Source organism: Onychostoma macrolepis, chromosome 05 (genome assembly GCF_012432095.1).
Source record: "Onychostoma macrolepis isolate SWU-2019 chromosome 05, ASM1243209v1, whole genome shotgun sequence".
NCBI lineage: Eukaryota > Metazoa > Chordata > Actinopteri > Cypriniformes > Cyprinidae > Onychostoma > Onychostoma macrolepis.
In genome coordinates, this window is record NC_081159.1 from 12,142,904 (window position 1) to 12,159,208 (window position 16,305).

Genomic DNA, 16,305 nt, shown 5'->3' on the forward strand with positions numbered 1-16,305 from the left:
AATTTAACATTAAACACAATATGGTACATAACTGATAATAAATACATACATATATATATATATATACATATATATATATACTATTAAATATAAATATATAAATAAATACATATACTATTTTTATAAAAATAATAATAAGAGGTTTTAGATTCTAATCTAAAAAGTAAGTAGATTTTTTACTTAGAATTAATACATTTACATTTTAATACATATATTATCAATATTTTTATTAATCAATATACCACTATAACTATATATTTGCTCATTTTAGTCATTTTTCACTATATACTGTATGGTGATATATCTTATAATTAGCCTATTATTACTGTTATTTATTTTTTAATAGTAACAAATAAAAGGTTTTTACTATTATATTTAAGCATTCTTTTTTTATTAAGATTTTTAACAATAATGTGATGGTGAAGATACTATACAGACTGCATATGGCTTAATGAGCTTCCTCTTAGATTAAATCATAGACTGTCCTACCAGATTCACATGAGACTGACGTGTTGTCGTGAAGGGACATCGGCATCCCATGATTCAGGCAGCCAAAGATCGTAATATTCTCTCCTCTCACTGAAGACTGGAGGGGGGAAAAAAAGACAAAATAGGTTTGAATCCTGTTAAAGATAAGTGAACATCAAAGTTAATTAACAAGTTACTTTGAAACACAGACAATGGGTGACACAAAGCGGGTCAAACGAGGGTTTGGCAGGCAAAGGAGAAGGCTGTGATATAACTGTTGGAGATGTGATAATTTCATAGAAATATCAAAGGAAAACGGTTCTTTGTAGATAAGCGAAAGGCCAATCATCTCCCACAGCAAGGCCCTTATCCACAGACATCTGAAAATAAAGATGTTCGCCCTTGTCTTTCACCCCATTCATAAATAATACAGAGAGGCCTGATGAATAAGCAAATCCAGGACATGAGGCAAATTAGTGATCTCTCGCACATGCACAAATTGTGGGAGAGAGAGAGAGAGAGGGAGAGGAAAAATAACACTTTGAAGCAAAGTATCATGTTCTCTGACTAATCAGAGTTATTAATTACATTTTATGACAGCAAGCAGTTGGATAGCAATGATAGGCTAATAATTCAATTACATGTCATGTTCTTGATGCTATCTGAACCCTAAAGAAACCATACACAAACATGCCCTCTGGGGGCTCCAAAATCTCAACCTTTACTCTCTAATCTGGACCCCAAGAAAAAATAGTGCTCAAGAGTCTGAATTTTGAAAATGTATTACAGAGTGAAAAGTATAATGCAGTGTAAACAGGTGTAAGGATCCACTTGCTGGCCCAAACAGGTTGAAGGTTTAATGCATGTTCGGTCTTTTACTTGCACCTCTGAATTTCTATAATCACGAAAACTGTAACTTGTTAAGTCAGTGACAGACAGAAATCAGAAGATCCCCAATGACGAGCCCCCGCTTCATTCATTGGTACTTAAGTATGATCTGTCCTGGATGCAGATTTGTGGAAACACTCGATTACACATTAATCTACTTGAAAAAATCATTTCTGAAGAGATCAGAATAAGTCAAACAACATAACATTTTATTATCAGTCAGGTAAATATGTATTAATTATGCCAATTCAAAGATGTCAAATCATATCAATACAAAACATTGAATTCTCAAAGATTAATCTAAGAGTAAAAGATGCATACCAGACCTTAGAAAATACATAGTATGGAGTGTAGAGACACACCACACTACGGGCTTATTCTACAGTATCGCGATGAGTGATTTGAAACTTTCTCTTAAATACTACCAGAACAAAAGGGCCATAAACATTTATTCTCTGCCCCAAAACAGATTACATCTGTGTATGGGGGATGAGAAGCCTCTTGTAGGAGCTGTTCTCATGCACCCAAATGGTCACACCTGGTGTAGAGCAATGTTTATCAGAATTTGAAAGGAGACCACCCACAACAGAAGTACAGAGTAGGTGACTACTGTAAAATTTAGACCAATTTACCAATCGCACAGAGACCTTTAAAATGATACCAAACATGAAAGGGAAAAACAACATTGACAAGATATAACACTTATGGATATGGATATTCTTGCTTTTTGGGGAAGAAGAGTGAGGGAGAGGCAGGGGGGAGAAGGAGGAGGAAGTTGGGTCATAAATGATCAAGGAGATAAGTTTGGTCAGGTGGTGTTATTTGTTCTCTTTGGAGATCTCTTCTCCAGATTAGTTTTATGGTTTTATTGCATGGCATCTGTCTTTGGGAGAGTTCCTGAGTTTTGGCCTCAGAATTAATTTTATAAGGAAATAAATTCACTCCTTGCACAGGTGAAGTGTATAATTTCAGGGTTCACCAAACAGAACTGAACTTGTAGAAACAGGCAGGTGGTATTTATTTGTTCATTTAGCCTACATATAATAATTATTTTATATGATTATACATATTATGATATTTATATATAATCCGTGTATATACACACACATATACACTGCATGGTCAAAAAAAGTAACCATCTAGATTTAAATAAGCAAATATGTTAAAGTTTAAGATTACATTACTACATTATTGTAGTGATTAATATGTTTCTGGCATGTTGTATTTTTTGCAACAATTCTTTTATCCTTAACTTTGGCACACCTAATAAAAAATGATTCAGTGGTGAAGTAAATAGGCTACTACAGAAAAACAAATGTAATTTCTACATGGAAAAGTTAGTTCAGGCAATAATTTAAAAAAACAAAGCAAATTCTATATTAGTACTCAATTCAAGCGTGTACAAATTAAAGCTTAAATATAAATGTTATAAAATTAAGGAAAACCAAGTTTTGGAGTGCTGAATTACAAAATATGTATATATATTGACTACATGATATCTATTGTATTATTTACTTAGATTTTCTAACACCTACACTTTAAAAGCATGGTTTAATTCAATGCTACATTAACCCTTGTGCAACCTTATGGACATTTTTGTCCATTTTATTAATTTTTATTTATTTTTTTATAATTTTGCCTGTGTTAATGCTAAATGCATAAATGTATTTTTATTGGAATTTTAATATTCCACCCTCATTTCCTTTAATAAATCTATTTTACACTAGGCACAAAAAAATAGTTCCTCTCAGCGCCTTTGGACAAAAATGTCTCCACTGAAACCCATTGAAACTGCTATTTTTAATCGCAGTGCTGTTTAACTGTAAAATGATGCAATTTTTGCTAATAGGCTTTCATTCTGTTGGCAAGGCTTCAAAATGTAATTTTTTACTATTTTTTACCAGATGGTGCGAATTTTTAGGTTTGGTCTATTAAGGGTCTATAAAGCAAATACTCGCTTTATTCCTGTTTTCTGCTACTGCATATTATAGAGCCAATTGGATAAATAATGCAGCTATAATTGTGTGGGTGTGTTGGTATAAATGTCAGACTGTAGTTTGTATGTGTGTCATAAAAAAATTGTGTGTGTGTGTGTGTGCTTGTAATATTTGAGAAAGAAAAACTCTACTGTAAATCACAAATCCAACCAATGTGTGCACCAGCGGAAGTTTGCTGGCATCTAATGGGGAACATTTGGTACTGCGCCCAAACAAAATCTTACTGAAAGCTCATTTTTTGAGATATCAACCTCAAATTTCGAACACAACTTGTTTAGATTTATGGCTTTGATTTTCTAGCAGGTTTAGAGTTCAACGTGTTTCATAAAATATATATTTGATATAAAATATTGTTCATAAATCATTTTCATAAACTTAACCCTGTACAACTTTTTTTTGGTTTCACTTTTTAAACTTTTTTTACTTCAACAATAATCTGCCATGGGTCTTCTTTAAAATGAGACCAAACTTAAGTCTGTGCTCCCAAGCTTCCAATTTTTATGACTGTTTTATGACATGGACATTTTTGTCCACTATGGACCTATGTGTAACTTTTTGTTTATTGATGCACAAGGGTTAAGTAAAATTAAAGTAATGCCAAGTAAGCTTTGACTAAGTAAAAATTACTCTAACTTTTACTGGCAAAGCTAAAGTTACTTATTTCCTTTGTTCATCTTAACTTAGGCAAGTAGATTTTACTCGACAATAACAAATAAATTATACAGAGCAGTAGCAGTAAAATTTACTTAAAATGTGTTATGCAAATTGTTATGAAGATTTTATCAAGTAAATCCTACAAGTTGTTTTTTTCAGTGCATGTACATATTCCAGGATCACAATACCAAGATTCACCAGGCTCAAACTGTGAAAGATTGACCACCACAGAGTCCTGACCTTAACCCCATTGAAAAACCTTGTCACGAATCCTGTCCGTGGCCTTCCGTCCACTTGCCACCAGAGGTCGCCCTCCGATTACATTGACTTTCACACCACACAAACTGTTACACATCACCCTGGACTATGTTTCCCATGTTCCACTGCACTGATTGGATTCATCTGCACTCAATTACATACACATAGCTGTAACCAATCAGACACTCTTTATAAGCCTTGGACTTCCTCGTTCTGATCGCCGAGTATTGTTTAGCTTTTAACACTGTGATAGCTGATAGCTACATTACGGAGCCTGCTCTAATTTTTATAGTCTAGTCATAGTCATAGTCTTGCCTTGCCTGTTTTCCTGGTTCCTGATTCTTGCCATGTATCTTGGATTAACCCTTTGCTTGCTGTTTCGGACTGTGTTTGCTCCTCGCCTGGATTTATGCTCATGTTTACGGATTACCCCTCTTGTCAAACCCTCTGGATTACGTTTTGCTGTCGTCTGACTCAAGCCCGTTTAGGATTGCTCTTTTGTCTTGCCTATACCATACCTGTTTGCTGTTATTTGACCCTGCCTGTGTTTTTGAATATGTTTATTAATAAAAGCTTGCACATGGATCCGCACACTTCTCGTCTCGTCAGCTCCATTACAACCTTTGAGATGTGATACAGTCGAATTTATACTGCCTGTCCAAAAAAGGTTGAACACTCTAAAAATATTTAAATGGACTGCCTTTAGCTTTGATTATATTGTGAATTTGTTGTGGCATTATTATGCAAGATTACAGCATTTATTGCCATCAAGGGTTGGATAAATTTTTGGCCAAGATCTTATATTGACAATGGGAGAATCAAACCACTCTGTAAAGTTGCCTCCAGCACATCCCAAAGACTTTTGAATTGGATTCACAATGCGGTGGCCAATTCATACAAGCAAATGATTCCTCATCCTTAATCTTTCCTCATCCTTGATTCTGATGACTCTCAGTATTGTCATCCTGGAATATGACATGGTTGTTTAAGAAGTGAAAAGCTATGTACTTTATCTGTTAGGGCTAAAATAAACATTGCAAAACATACAACTTGCCGGAAACATGTTATTTGCAATAATGATTCAATCCTAAACTCTTCAGTATCTGCTTATTTAAATACAACTGACCAGGCAGTGTATATACAGTGACACACATTATCTATACATATTCTAATTTAAAATCAACTATATACAAAATAACCATATCCTGAGAATTTCTATGCTGTTCACATTCGTAATATCTATTGTGTCAAGCTTTAGTCATCCATCATTGTAAACCTCTGGGATTGTCTCTTCCTGCGTAAGGCCTGACAGCTGTAGAAAATAGACAATAAAGAGTAAGAGCCACTGTCTGTGACATAGAACTGTCTGCAACCATGTAATCTAAATGAACCAAGAGCGTCTCAACCACAGGCTTTTATCAAGCCAGTGTTTTTAGTAATCAGTACAACAGCAACTGAAATTTCCTGGCTTCTCTTTTGCTCGATATTCAGCGTGGAGTGCTTTAATGTCAATGCTGTGCCAAGCACCTGTGTTGAGCTGGCCTCAGACCAGACCCCAATCAGGGATGTAAGTTTTTAACAATGACGGATGACCAGCTGGGTTCACTCAAGGCAGCTCTTGGCTGTCATTCAAGACGGTTTAAAAATTAACAGCCCACAAAAGTTTCCTCCATGCATTTCAAAACTGTAGTGACCACAAAACGGTTGACACGTCTACTGTCAAATGTAAAAGCCACATCTACCGCAGTATTGGCATTCATTAGACAGGGCAACACCTGATGCGTGGAAAGAATTGATTGCAACAGTAGGAGAAGCAATGATGAGCAGTGTTTGCTGTTAAGAATGAATATTCTGCCAATAACTGAGAATGTTTTTTTTTTTAAATTCATTATAAGGATTTTGGCTGTTTAGAAACATACTTGTTGAACTTTACTGATCTTTTCTTTTGTGTTATGACATACACCCACATGAAATGGATTATCAAAAAAGACAAACAAATGTAGGGGTTCAATTTGTCAGTTGTTATTTGGATGGAGGCATCTCTGAATGAGAAGCCTGTTGTTTGCTATATTTTGATTAAAAATTACAAGCCAAAAAAAGTTAAATTAAGCATATGCATGGATGAATTGTTCGCACGAGATCAATAAGATGCATTTAGCAAATAGATACAGTAAATGTTAATTTCATACCGACTCATTTAGAAACACTAATTCTTGTAGAAATGAAACACATCTTTATGAGTGAGTCGCTGAATCATACACACTGATTCATTAAAAAAATGCTGATTCGTTGAGAAACAAAACAATACTAATGCGTTTTCGCTCACAGACATGCAACAGCTATGCTGTGAATTTGTCTGAAACAATTTTCATTGGCAGAGCAAAAAAAAAGGAACTAGCAATATTGGGTCTAAAATGTATACTTTATTATTTAATTTTCTGTTTATTAAACAGCTGTATATAGACAATGTCACCCTCACAATTGTGTTGTTTTCTCAAATATCAGCACTCTTGTGATAAACTATACAAAGCATCAAAATAAACATAAAATTAAGTAGCACATTTTATTTAATTGACTGCGCTTAAACACTGGCCAAACTGAAAGCATTTTATGCTGCCAGAGAAAAACGGCTGAATTACATCTAATTTAGGGAAGCACAGAGAGCTTAATAAATTGAAGAACAAGAAAGGAACAATGACACCCAAATGGGAGGAAAATCGAGGTAAATCAGATAAAAAAACACTCTGTGTCTCTGCTCTCCTTTAAAGCTGATGGGGTCCAGCTATTTAGGTCTGTTTCAGATCTTTTCATGTGACAGTACTCTGAGCTTCTTTCAACTTTTTATCTTTAGTCAATGGAGTATAAAAAAAAAAAAAAGTCTTTTAACTGCAAAGTATTTCAACTGTAGTGCCATTAGAATCAGGCTGGCTTCCCAAAGCACTAAGAAAGATATTAGTTGCACGCAAGTACTTAATCTCCATGGCAAGTATCCCAATAGCGTTGTTATCTAAGCTGTTTGTGAAAATGTTTGTAAATTGACAAGAGCCTCTGACTACTCGTGACCCATTACAACTTGGACCACTTACTTTTGTAGTTTTATTAGGATAAAGGGACACATAATAAACACTACTAATGCATCTTTATTATTGCAAAGCTATTGTACAATATCATCTAGATAGAATAAAAAAGCGTTGGTTAAAAAAAATGTATTTTTAAAGCAATAATGCAGAGTCTGTGCATGTCACAGGTTTAAATTTTTGCATAAATACAAAAGGGTATACATTTGCATTGGCCTAATCCGATAGCATAACTAACCTATGAGAAATGGTGAGATAATAAATTATTATTATTATTATTATTAATAACAATGTTAATAATAAAAATGTTCTTCAGTAAAAATTTAATTTAATTTAATTTAATTTAATTTAATAATTTAATTTAATTTAATTTAATTTAATTTAATTTAATTTAATTTAATTTAATTTAATTTAATTTAATTTAATTTAATTTAATTTAATTTAAAACATTTGAGGCAGCATCACCTAAATGAGTACACACCATAGACTGTAAAAAAAAATGGACGTAATGTCCGTGACGTCACCCGTAGGTTTCTGTAAAGCGTTTTTGAAGCCTAAAGTGGGCGGAGCCGACCGCCGCCATCTTGGAAGCGCGTCACCGCGCGTCACTACCGGATAATCGAAAATGGGCAAAAAGGCGGGACGTGGGTGAAGCTGAGCTGAAACCACGCCCCTCTATAGTGACAGCAGTGCTGCCGTGCAAAGACAAAACACCATAACTTCGTTTTTGGTCGAAAATGAGTTATTGATCATTTTGGGACATTAATGACCTCCTTTATCATGTGTTTAAGTAACATGGAGAAAAGCCCCGGAGAAACCAAGGCAGAACACAGTATAACATCAGTTACCGCGCTTTGACTTTGTTTTGGAAAGCTCAGATAAGTTACAGTGCTCTGCATATGTTTGCATTCGTTCGTCAATACTGTGCCAGCCTGGTGTATACGGTATTCTGCCTTTGTTTTACTGTCCATTAAAGTCTACCGCGTTTATTGTGTAGGCTACTTCTATATCTGTTGGCACTTCATTAGACAAACAAATGAGAGAGACCGCGATCTAACAAACTGCTCCATATAAGCACTGTAAGCAATAACGATTAAAACATCTAATTGCTAGATTCCCAGTGTCCTACCTATAATTATTTTCTCTGTACAAATACAAATCATTAAAGCCAGTTTTCTAAGTTTCGCACTAGAGAGTTTCACACTCTGGAGCAGAGCTCGCGGCAGTCCACCTGTCACTCAAGTGACCACGCCCTTAATTATGCAGAACTTTAAGGCTTAATATAATTTAAACGGATGAGTTATAAAAAAATTCACCCCCCTCACAGTTGTCACGAAGGGCAAAATTAGCTATATAGATCAAAATAATTTTTTGTACCAGGCTGTAAACATGTTTTTTTCTGCTGTAAAGTTGGGCATTTTAACATGGAGAGTCAATAGCTGTGTCTGAAACCGCTCCCTATCCACTATATAGTGCACTATATCGGGTGTCAGCCATTTTGTAGTGCTGTCCGAATTCTGAGTGAACGACTTCATTCCCTACATTCGTTCACTACTTTTTACCCACAATGCATTCTGATTTCGAGTGTACAACCGATGTACACTCGCTGAAGCACTATTTCCCACAATCCAATGCGGAGAACCGACCAGCTGTTAGAGCGAGCGGGAGCGAGCGAGTTTGAACGAGAGATGCCGTTTAATTTGCAAAAATGATTCATTTGGTGGATTTTTAAAAATGTTTGTTGGTATTCATTCTGATGTCAAATTAACGGTCGCCTGAGGGCGCTCTACGGCCATCTTATTTGAGTGCAAAAACGCTGCTCGGGAGAGTTTCAAGATACTACAAACAATAAATACATACAATTATTAATGTGTGCTAATGTGAGTTTATTTTTGTTGACAATATTTTAATAGTATTTAATGATTATGACCATATTACAGAACAAATGAATAATATACCATCAATGAAACCACAAAGCTGATTACAATAGTCATTTTAAGTGTTATTGCTATTAATATTATTTTCTAAAATGAGGTACATGAAATATAAAAGTACATCTAAGATGTTTTTGCAACAGCCAAGTCTCACGCGCAGTGTACACGTCACCGTCCGAATCCGTTCACTTAATTTCGTTCACTCCTTTCTAATATAGTGCACTCAACTGCCTTACACTATATAGGGATTAGTGAATGAGTGAACGAGTGAGCGATTTCAGACACAGCTAATGTGATTGACTCCCTTTTGGAGCCAGCCTCCAGCGGCCAGTCGATGAATTACAGTTTTAGTCACTTCCGTGTTGGTTTCACTAGAGGGAGCGGGAGGTTGCCGCTTGGTACACACACATACAACCTACATATTAAGTGTCCAGCATACATTAACTGCTACTTAATCAGTCTACATGTTGGTTGTCATTCCATTGTAAAATAAGAAGTTAAGATAATCTTCTAAGTGTAATTTGTAACATTATCTGTATGTCTTGCAACAACTGATATTTCCTGTAACTTACTGGATTTTTACTGAAATGCTATCCAATTCACATTCTGTTTGCAATATTATAGCCTTGCTTACTAATTACAAATATGCTATTTTGTTAGTCCTCCCGAGGCTGACATTTTTTGTTTGTCAGGCTTTGTTTTTAAAATGTCTTCTGAGGGACCTGGTGCATTAACAGCCTGCCTTCAGACTTGAAGGACGTAATTACCTCGGGAGCAACGAGCACTTGGTTCCTGCAGAAATCACTTAAGACCTGACGGCAGGCCTGAGTCCGACTTGACCTCAAACTGTCCATGAGAGCCACTCAGAGCAGCCGGAGGGGGGACGATTCAACACACACACACACACACACTCAGAGATATACAGACTCACCTTCACAAAGGGTGGGCTTCCTCACACACAAACATACACACTTTTCCTATCCTCTGGCCTGTACTGCAGCTCATTAGCCCAACACACTGGCTCAGCTCTCACCTCTTGGCTTTCTGTCAGCCGTCCATGTCTGCTTGAGGACAAACTCATGAGCCGAAGGGACTCTGTGTATGTGTATATCCGAAAAACTGCCAAAGCGGTGGGCTAAACCAATTACAATTAAGCAGGTCCAAAAATTCTGAGAGGTTAAAAAAAGATATTTATGCCAATTATCACTCAAAAGTATGGGTTCAGTAAGTCAGTAATTGAACAAAAGAGTCTTTCAAAAAAAAAAACTTTTTTTTTTTTTACTTCCTATTCATGAAAGAATACTGAAAAAATGTCACATTTTCCACAAAAAAATTAAGCAGCACAACTGATTTCAACATTGGCGATAATAATGTTTTTTGAGCACCAAATCAGCAGAATAGACTGATTTCTTTTACACTGAAGACTGGAGTGATGGCTGCTAAAAATGTAGCTTTGCCATCACAGAAAAAAAAAATAAAAAGCATTTTACAGTATTACCGTTTTAACTGTATTTTTACTTAAATAAACACAGCCTTTATGGACATAAGAAGCTTCTTTCAAAAACATAAAAAAAAAAATCTTACTGACCCCAAACTTTTTACCAATAGTGTATATGCTAGACACATGAAAAGAAAAACTAGTCTAGAAAGATCTGTCTTATGCAATATGATCAAAAGTGATGACTCTCATAACAAAAATGACAAGTCATATGAGATTTAACTCAAAGATGTCATTCATTGAAGGTTTATAAATACCACTAAATAACAGTACTGTCTTGTTTCATTAAATATTGCCCCTTTTTTAGTATGGAAATGTAATAACAGTTCTAGCATATATTGCTGTTGTGAGAATTTGAGTCTATTGATGAAATTAAAGTCTGAATTTAGTATTTGATTCAAATATCATTTGAGTGACCATATATTCAACTTCTTACAGGCTAGAGGCTTGAGCAAACGCACAGCGACTTGGGAAATCTCCATGCAGTGCCTTCAGGCACATCATATCTAAAACCATTATCTCGGCAGTACAGGGCATCAGTGCTATTATATCGGTTTTTTTAAATTGAGACATTTCATCAAACAAGCCTGTAATGCCACTTGTGCTGTTGCTGATTTCTTTGGCTCTCTGAGTAATTGTCACTTTCATTTCATTAAAAGAAAATTCCTCTTTTTGAAACTTTTTCAAAGCTGCCATTCTGAGTGGATCCTGACATGAGGATAAGCCACTACTTCATCATTAGCTGCTATGACAGCTACTGCATTCACTAGTACTCTTATTATTGTTATACTACCCAATGGGAGCCACTAGAACCGTTCAGAGTGATATGTGGCTGACTGGAAAGGCCCTGAAAAATCTCCAGACCAGCTTTGCAGTCTGACAATTAAACCCTGTAGTGGTTTTAATTTTTGTTTAATTTTAGTAAAATTGGTAACATTGGCTTAACTGTAAACGGGTCAAGTGCCACGTTCATCCAAACAGTGATACTGATTCACAAATATTCAAAAGGACCTTTAGCTCATGTACAGTTTGAAATGTCTGTTTACCAGTACCCAGGAGTAATTGTAACCCCGGTAAACATATAAGCAGTGTAAAACATAAAACAAGATCACCTAGGTTTCTGTTTCGGGTTATGAGAATTCCAGCAATACCCCATTTATAATTCCTAGCCAATGTATCATGACTTCGGCCTATTGATACTGGATGAACCTTTTCAGTGGTCCAACACTGTACACTCCATGCTCTTAGCATAGTTTGGGAGCTACTCCTTCTATAAATTGTTCAATTCTCACCAAATTTGGCTCCTGACCTTAAGAACACTATGACAAAATATAATTGAATGGATTTTTTTGTATTTAAAACCATGCTGTCACAGCTACAGCTATACTGGGTTGTGCTGACTCAATGTGGTATTTCTTTTTGGCAAATGTCAAAGTTGTGGCAGTCTGATGTAGTTGTTGCTGGAGGTCACAACTCACGAGGTGTTTAGTTCAAATCCCACATGTAGTGACTCATGAAGCATTCTTGTTTCGTTCTTCCCTTTGAGTTATGTGCTGAGGTGACGGCATGATTTCCCTTAATGATGTAATCAGGAGTGGAAACTGGAATCTGAAAGGCAGCGAGGTGAATCTAGGACTGATTAGATCCTTTCTAACAATCTGAGAGAAATAATGCAAACCTGAGGACATTTACCTGTTGTTTACCTTTCCAACTGTGCAGCCATGTCATTTCCCCCCTACTGACTTCTGTTTGAGGAAAACTCAGTCGGGAACTATTCCGCCGTAATATACTTTGCGCTACAATTCACTTTTCCATTGTCTGCTCTGTCCAAATTTCTGATGACTTGCCCTGAGTCCAGGAGAGGCCAGGTGCCTGCTGGTAGAAACAGGAATGGCTCCTATTAAGCGTGGTGCTCATAAACCTGAGATATGTCAATGGAGCAGACATCCATCATCTAGCCGTCTTATCAAGATATTTCCCTGATGGCAGCATATGGCTAGAAGATGAAAATCATTTACTTTATGACCATGGCACCCACTCACAGGCTTGGTCTGTGGTCTACCTTTAAAAAACCCTTTAAAATACCCTTGATGGCCAGTAAAAGACAAAAATACCACCAGTCTTCATCTACCTTCCAAAGTGCTGAATAGAGAAATTGATCTTCTTCATAATCCAAACCATTTTTGCCGAAAGTGGAGCTTAGTTCCTTGCCAAAAAATGCTCAATCAAGAGCGTTTGTGGCCTAATGTTGGTTACCACAAAAAAAGAAGAAAAAAAAACCTGTATAACAATATTATTAATAATAATAATAATAATAAAGTCAAAATAAAATAAAATAAAATATAAAAATAAAAAATATTACAGTGAGGCACTTACAGTACAATGAAAGTAGATGGGGCCAATGCATAAATGTTAAAATACTCACTGTTTCAATATTACAAACACAAGACAAACACAATTTCTAAGTTAACATGATTTTAGTGTGAACATCTGTGAAAAGTTACAATACCAAGTTCTTGGTCAGTAAGAGTTTTTTCTGTTAGTACTTTCATTCAGCAAGGACGCATTAAATTAGTCAAAGTGACAGTAAAGACATTTTACATTGTTACAAAGAATTTCTATTTCAAATAAATGCTGTAACTTTGTATTCATCAAAGAATCCTGGAAAAACAATGTATAAGAGTTTCCACAAAAATTTTTACCATATGAAATGTTTCATTAATATGCACCAAATCAGCATATAAGAATGATTTCTGAAGTATCATGTGACACTGAAAACTGGAGCAATGGCAGCTGAAAATTTAGCTTTACAGGAATAAATTATATTTTAAAATATATTTAAACAGAAAACTGTTATTTTAAAATTGTAATAATATTTTCTCCAAAGTTTTGTACGATAGAGTATATCCAATTTTACAACTCCGTCATCATAACATTATAATGTCATAAACCCTAAAATGACTGCAAAAATGATTAAATATGAAAACTTAGGTGCTTTTATAAAATTATAAACTTCACATTTATGCTTTTAAATCCTCTAAATACCGGCCCCATTTACTTCCATTGCGCCTTTGAAAGGCACATACTTGAAAGTGCCTTTTATAACCTCCATTTTTAAAGAAAACAAGAGACAAGCCCATTGTATTTTATTTATTTATTTAATTAATTACTTTTTGTGTTGAAATCAACATTATGCCACAAATGCTGTCAACTGAGTTTAACTCGCATTGAACCCAGAATATTACTTCAAGACAGTAAAGATAACAATTTCATACTTTGTTTACATGTTCGAGCTTAAATATTTAACATGTCAAGAGCTCCTCAATAAAAGTCGTATTATGCTCTCAGAGACTGAATTTTTGAGACTCTGGGAAATGGAAATGGGGCCATTATGTGATGACTCTTCACACCAATGCAGTCGCAGGCATTTAAGCTGTCAAGAAACCTGTTACCAAGCACTCACTCTCCCTTCTTCATCACCAGCTATCATCCCCTCCCTCCTCAACAATACAGTCATAACCGCTCAGGCATCTCACAGCGTTCACTCTCGCTGCCAAACAACCAACCTTTCAGCCACTGAAAGCCTCATATGTGGCTTTTTAAAGTAACCTTTGCCACAGAGAGCTCATTCTTCTCTCCTTTTCCCGTTCAGTGCCACTGGAAACATCCATTAAATGCAACAATTCAATCTGAGAGAAATGGAGGCTGTTGAGAGAACGGTGGCCTTCAATACGGTTTCAGTGGAGGTGGGAGATATCAATTAATAAATAGGTCCATGTTCGTCTTCTGTTTCTTTGGACGTGTGGACTTGGCATAGAAACTTTTAAGGGCTTTTTAGTGACACACAGATGAAGGCAGATACACATTATCAACAAGAAGCCAACACTTTCACCAAACACCTGAGACGAACAAGCATGGTGACATTTGCAACCATCCCCCTTTTAGTTTTACACCCCTCATGCTGTGAGAACAGGCTGACACTTGCTAATATTTGATATTAATCAGGCTATGGTGCATCAAGTCTCTGCCACCCACAAGAATTTAGCTGAAGAGCTCCTGAGTCGTAACCCTGACTCAGTTAAATGCCATACGGGCTCTTGGTTTCAGGACAAATGTAAAGATCTGAATTATTCATAATCCTTCAAACACCTTAGAAGTGCCTGTGTGACTCCATCAAAGGTATTTGGGTACCAGAGTCCCAATGGGTATTTCACCGACCGCCTGATCTTTCCAGCAGAACACTGCATTAAAGATATTCTTTCAACAGAAACATCAAAAAATATATATACAGAATGTAGACGAGGTCCCATTGTATAATGGATTTTGCTGAAGCTGAATTTACACTACGACTGAAGTGTACTGAGACTTGCGAGATGATAATTGTAGAAATTTATGTTAATGAAAAAGAAAGATTTAGGACAATAAATAATGAAGCAAAACCTCTGCTATTCTACCATTTTGAGTGGAGGTATCATGCTTTTTTGATGGATTTTAGGCGAGTATATGTAATACCCTTAAAGATTTAAGGGTATTACAGATTATGAATGCATTTGCTCTGACAAGAACCATGGTGGCTGGTACAAGGTAATCCGTTCTAACATAAAGTAGACACATTTCAGAAGGTAAAATAAAAAAATAAAAATAATAATGCTCTTTGAATGTTTACCTGGATATAAACTAAGTAAAACTGTAAAAGAGTCTATGTACAGTATTCTTGTAGCTTAAACTGTAGAGCATGGTGTTAGCAACAGCAAGGGCATGGCTTCAATTCCCAAGGTTTTGAGGAACGCTTCTCAATCATCACAGTATTGAATTGCATTATATTTTTGCCACCCACAATAAAAAATAAATTAAAAAATTAAAAACTACAGAGCATACCATACCAAAATTGTGGCATTTATCAAATAAATACAAATAGATACTTTTTCAAATTGTTTATCATTTTTTATGTAAGGAATAATTGATGACAGGCCATTGAATTATTAGAAAAATAATGCACACCCGAGGTGGTGATGCGGTGGTTACACCTCGGGTGTGCATTATTTTTCTAATGATTCAATGGACCGATTCCACTTATACTATGGATACCACACCTCAAGACATCGATCAGATTATATATTTCAAGGCATTCGTCCGGTTTTTCTACTTAAATCTCTATTGTGCGTATTATTTCTTCCGTATCTCATCCAGCGCCTCTGTTGCTAATTCCAAAATGTTTTAAACCTAGTAACGGAGGCTTGAGCCATTGATAGCAGATTAATGCAGTTAATAATTAAGTTATGAGAGAGAGAGAGCGAGAGTGCGAGAGAGAGAGAGAGAGAGAGAGAGAGAGATTAACGTTACCTTTGTGAGTCTGTGCGTCTCTCAATAGTGTTCGGCAATGTCTCTAGTTATAGTGAAACTTTAAGTTAATTTCATGAACAGCGCCGTTGTTGTTACCTCGCTTGTGTCATGTAGTTTTTAAGTTGTTAAACTATGTTACTGACGATAAAATCGTCAGAGTAGCGCTAACATTAGCGCTTATGTTAACG

The 16,305-nt window shown here is 35.7% G+C and overlaps 1 protein-coding gene across 2 annotated transcripts in view; it reads right to left on the reverse strand.

The window, feature by feature from the left end:
• tmem8b (transmembrane protein 8B) overlaps window positions 1-16,305 on the reverse strand; it is a 139,864-nt gene that overhangs the window by 18,808 nt on the left and 104,751 nt on the right. For both annotated transcript variants that reach the window (XM_058777690.1, XM_058777691.1), the window contains exon 7: window positions 490-586. In XM_058777690.1, coding sequence (XP_058633673.1) covers window positions 490-586 — 97 coding nt within the window. The remainder of the gene's footprint in view (window positions 1-489; window positions 587-16,305) is intronic.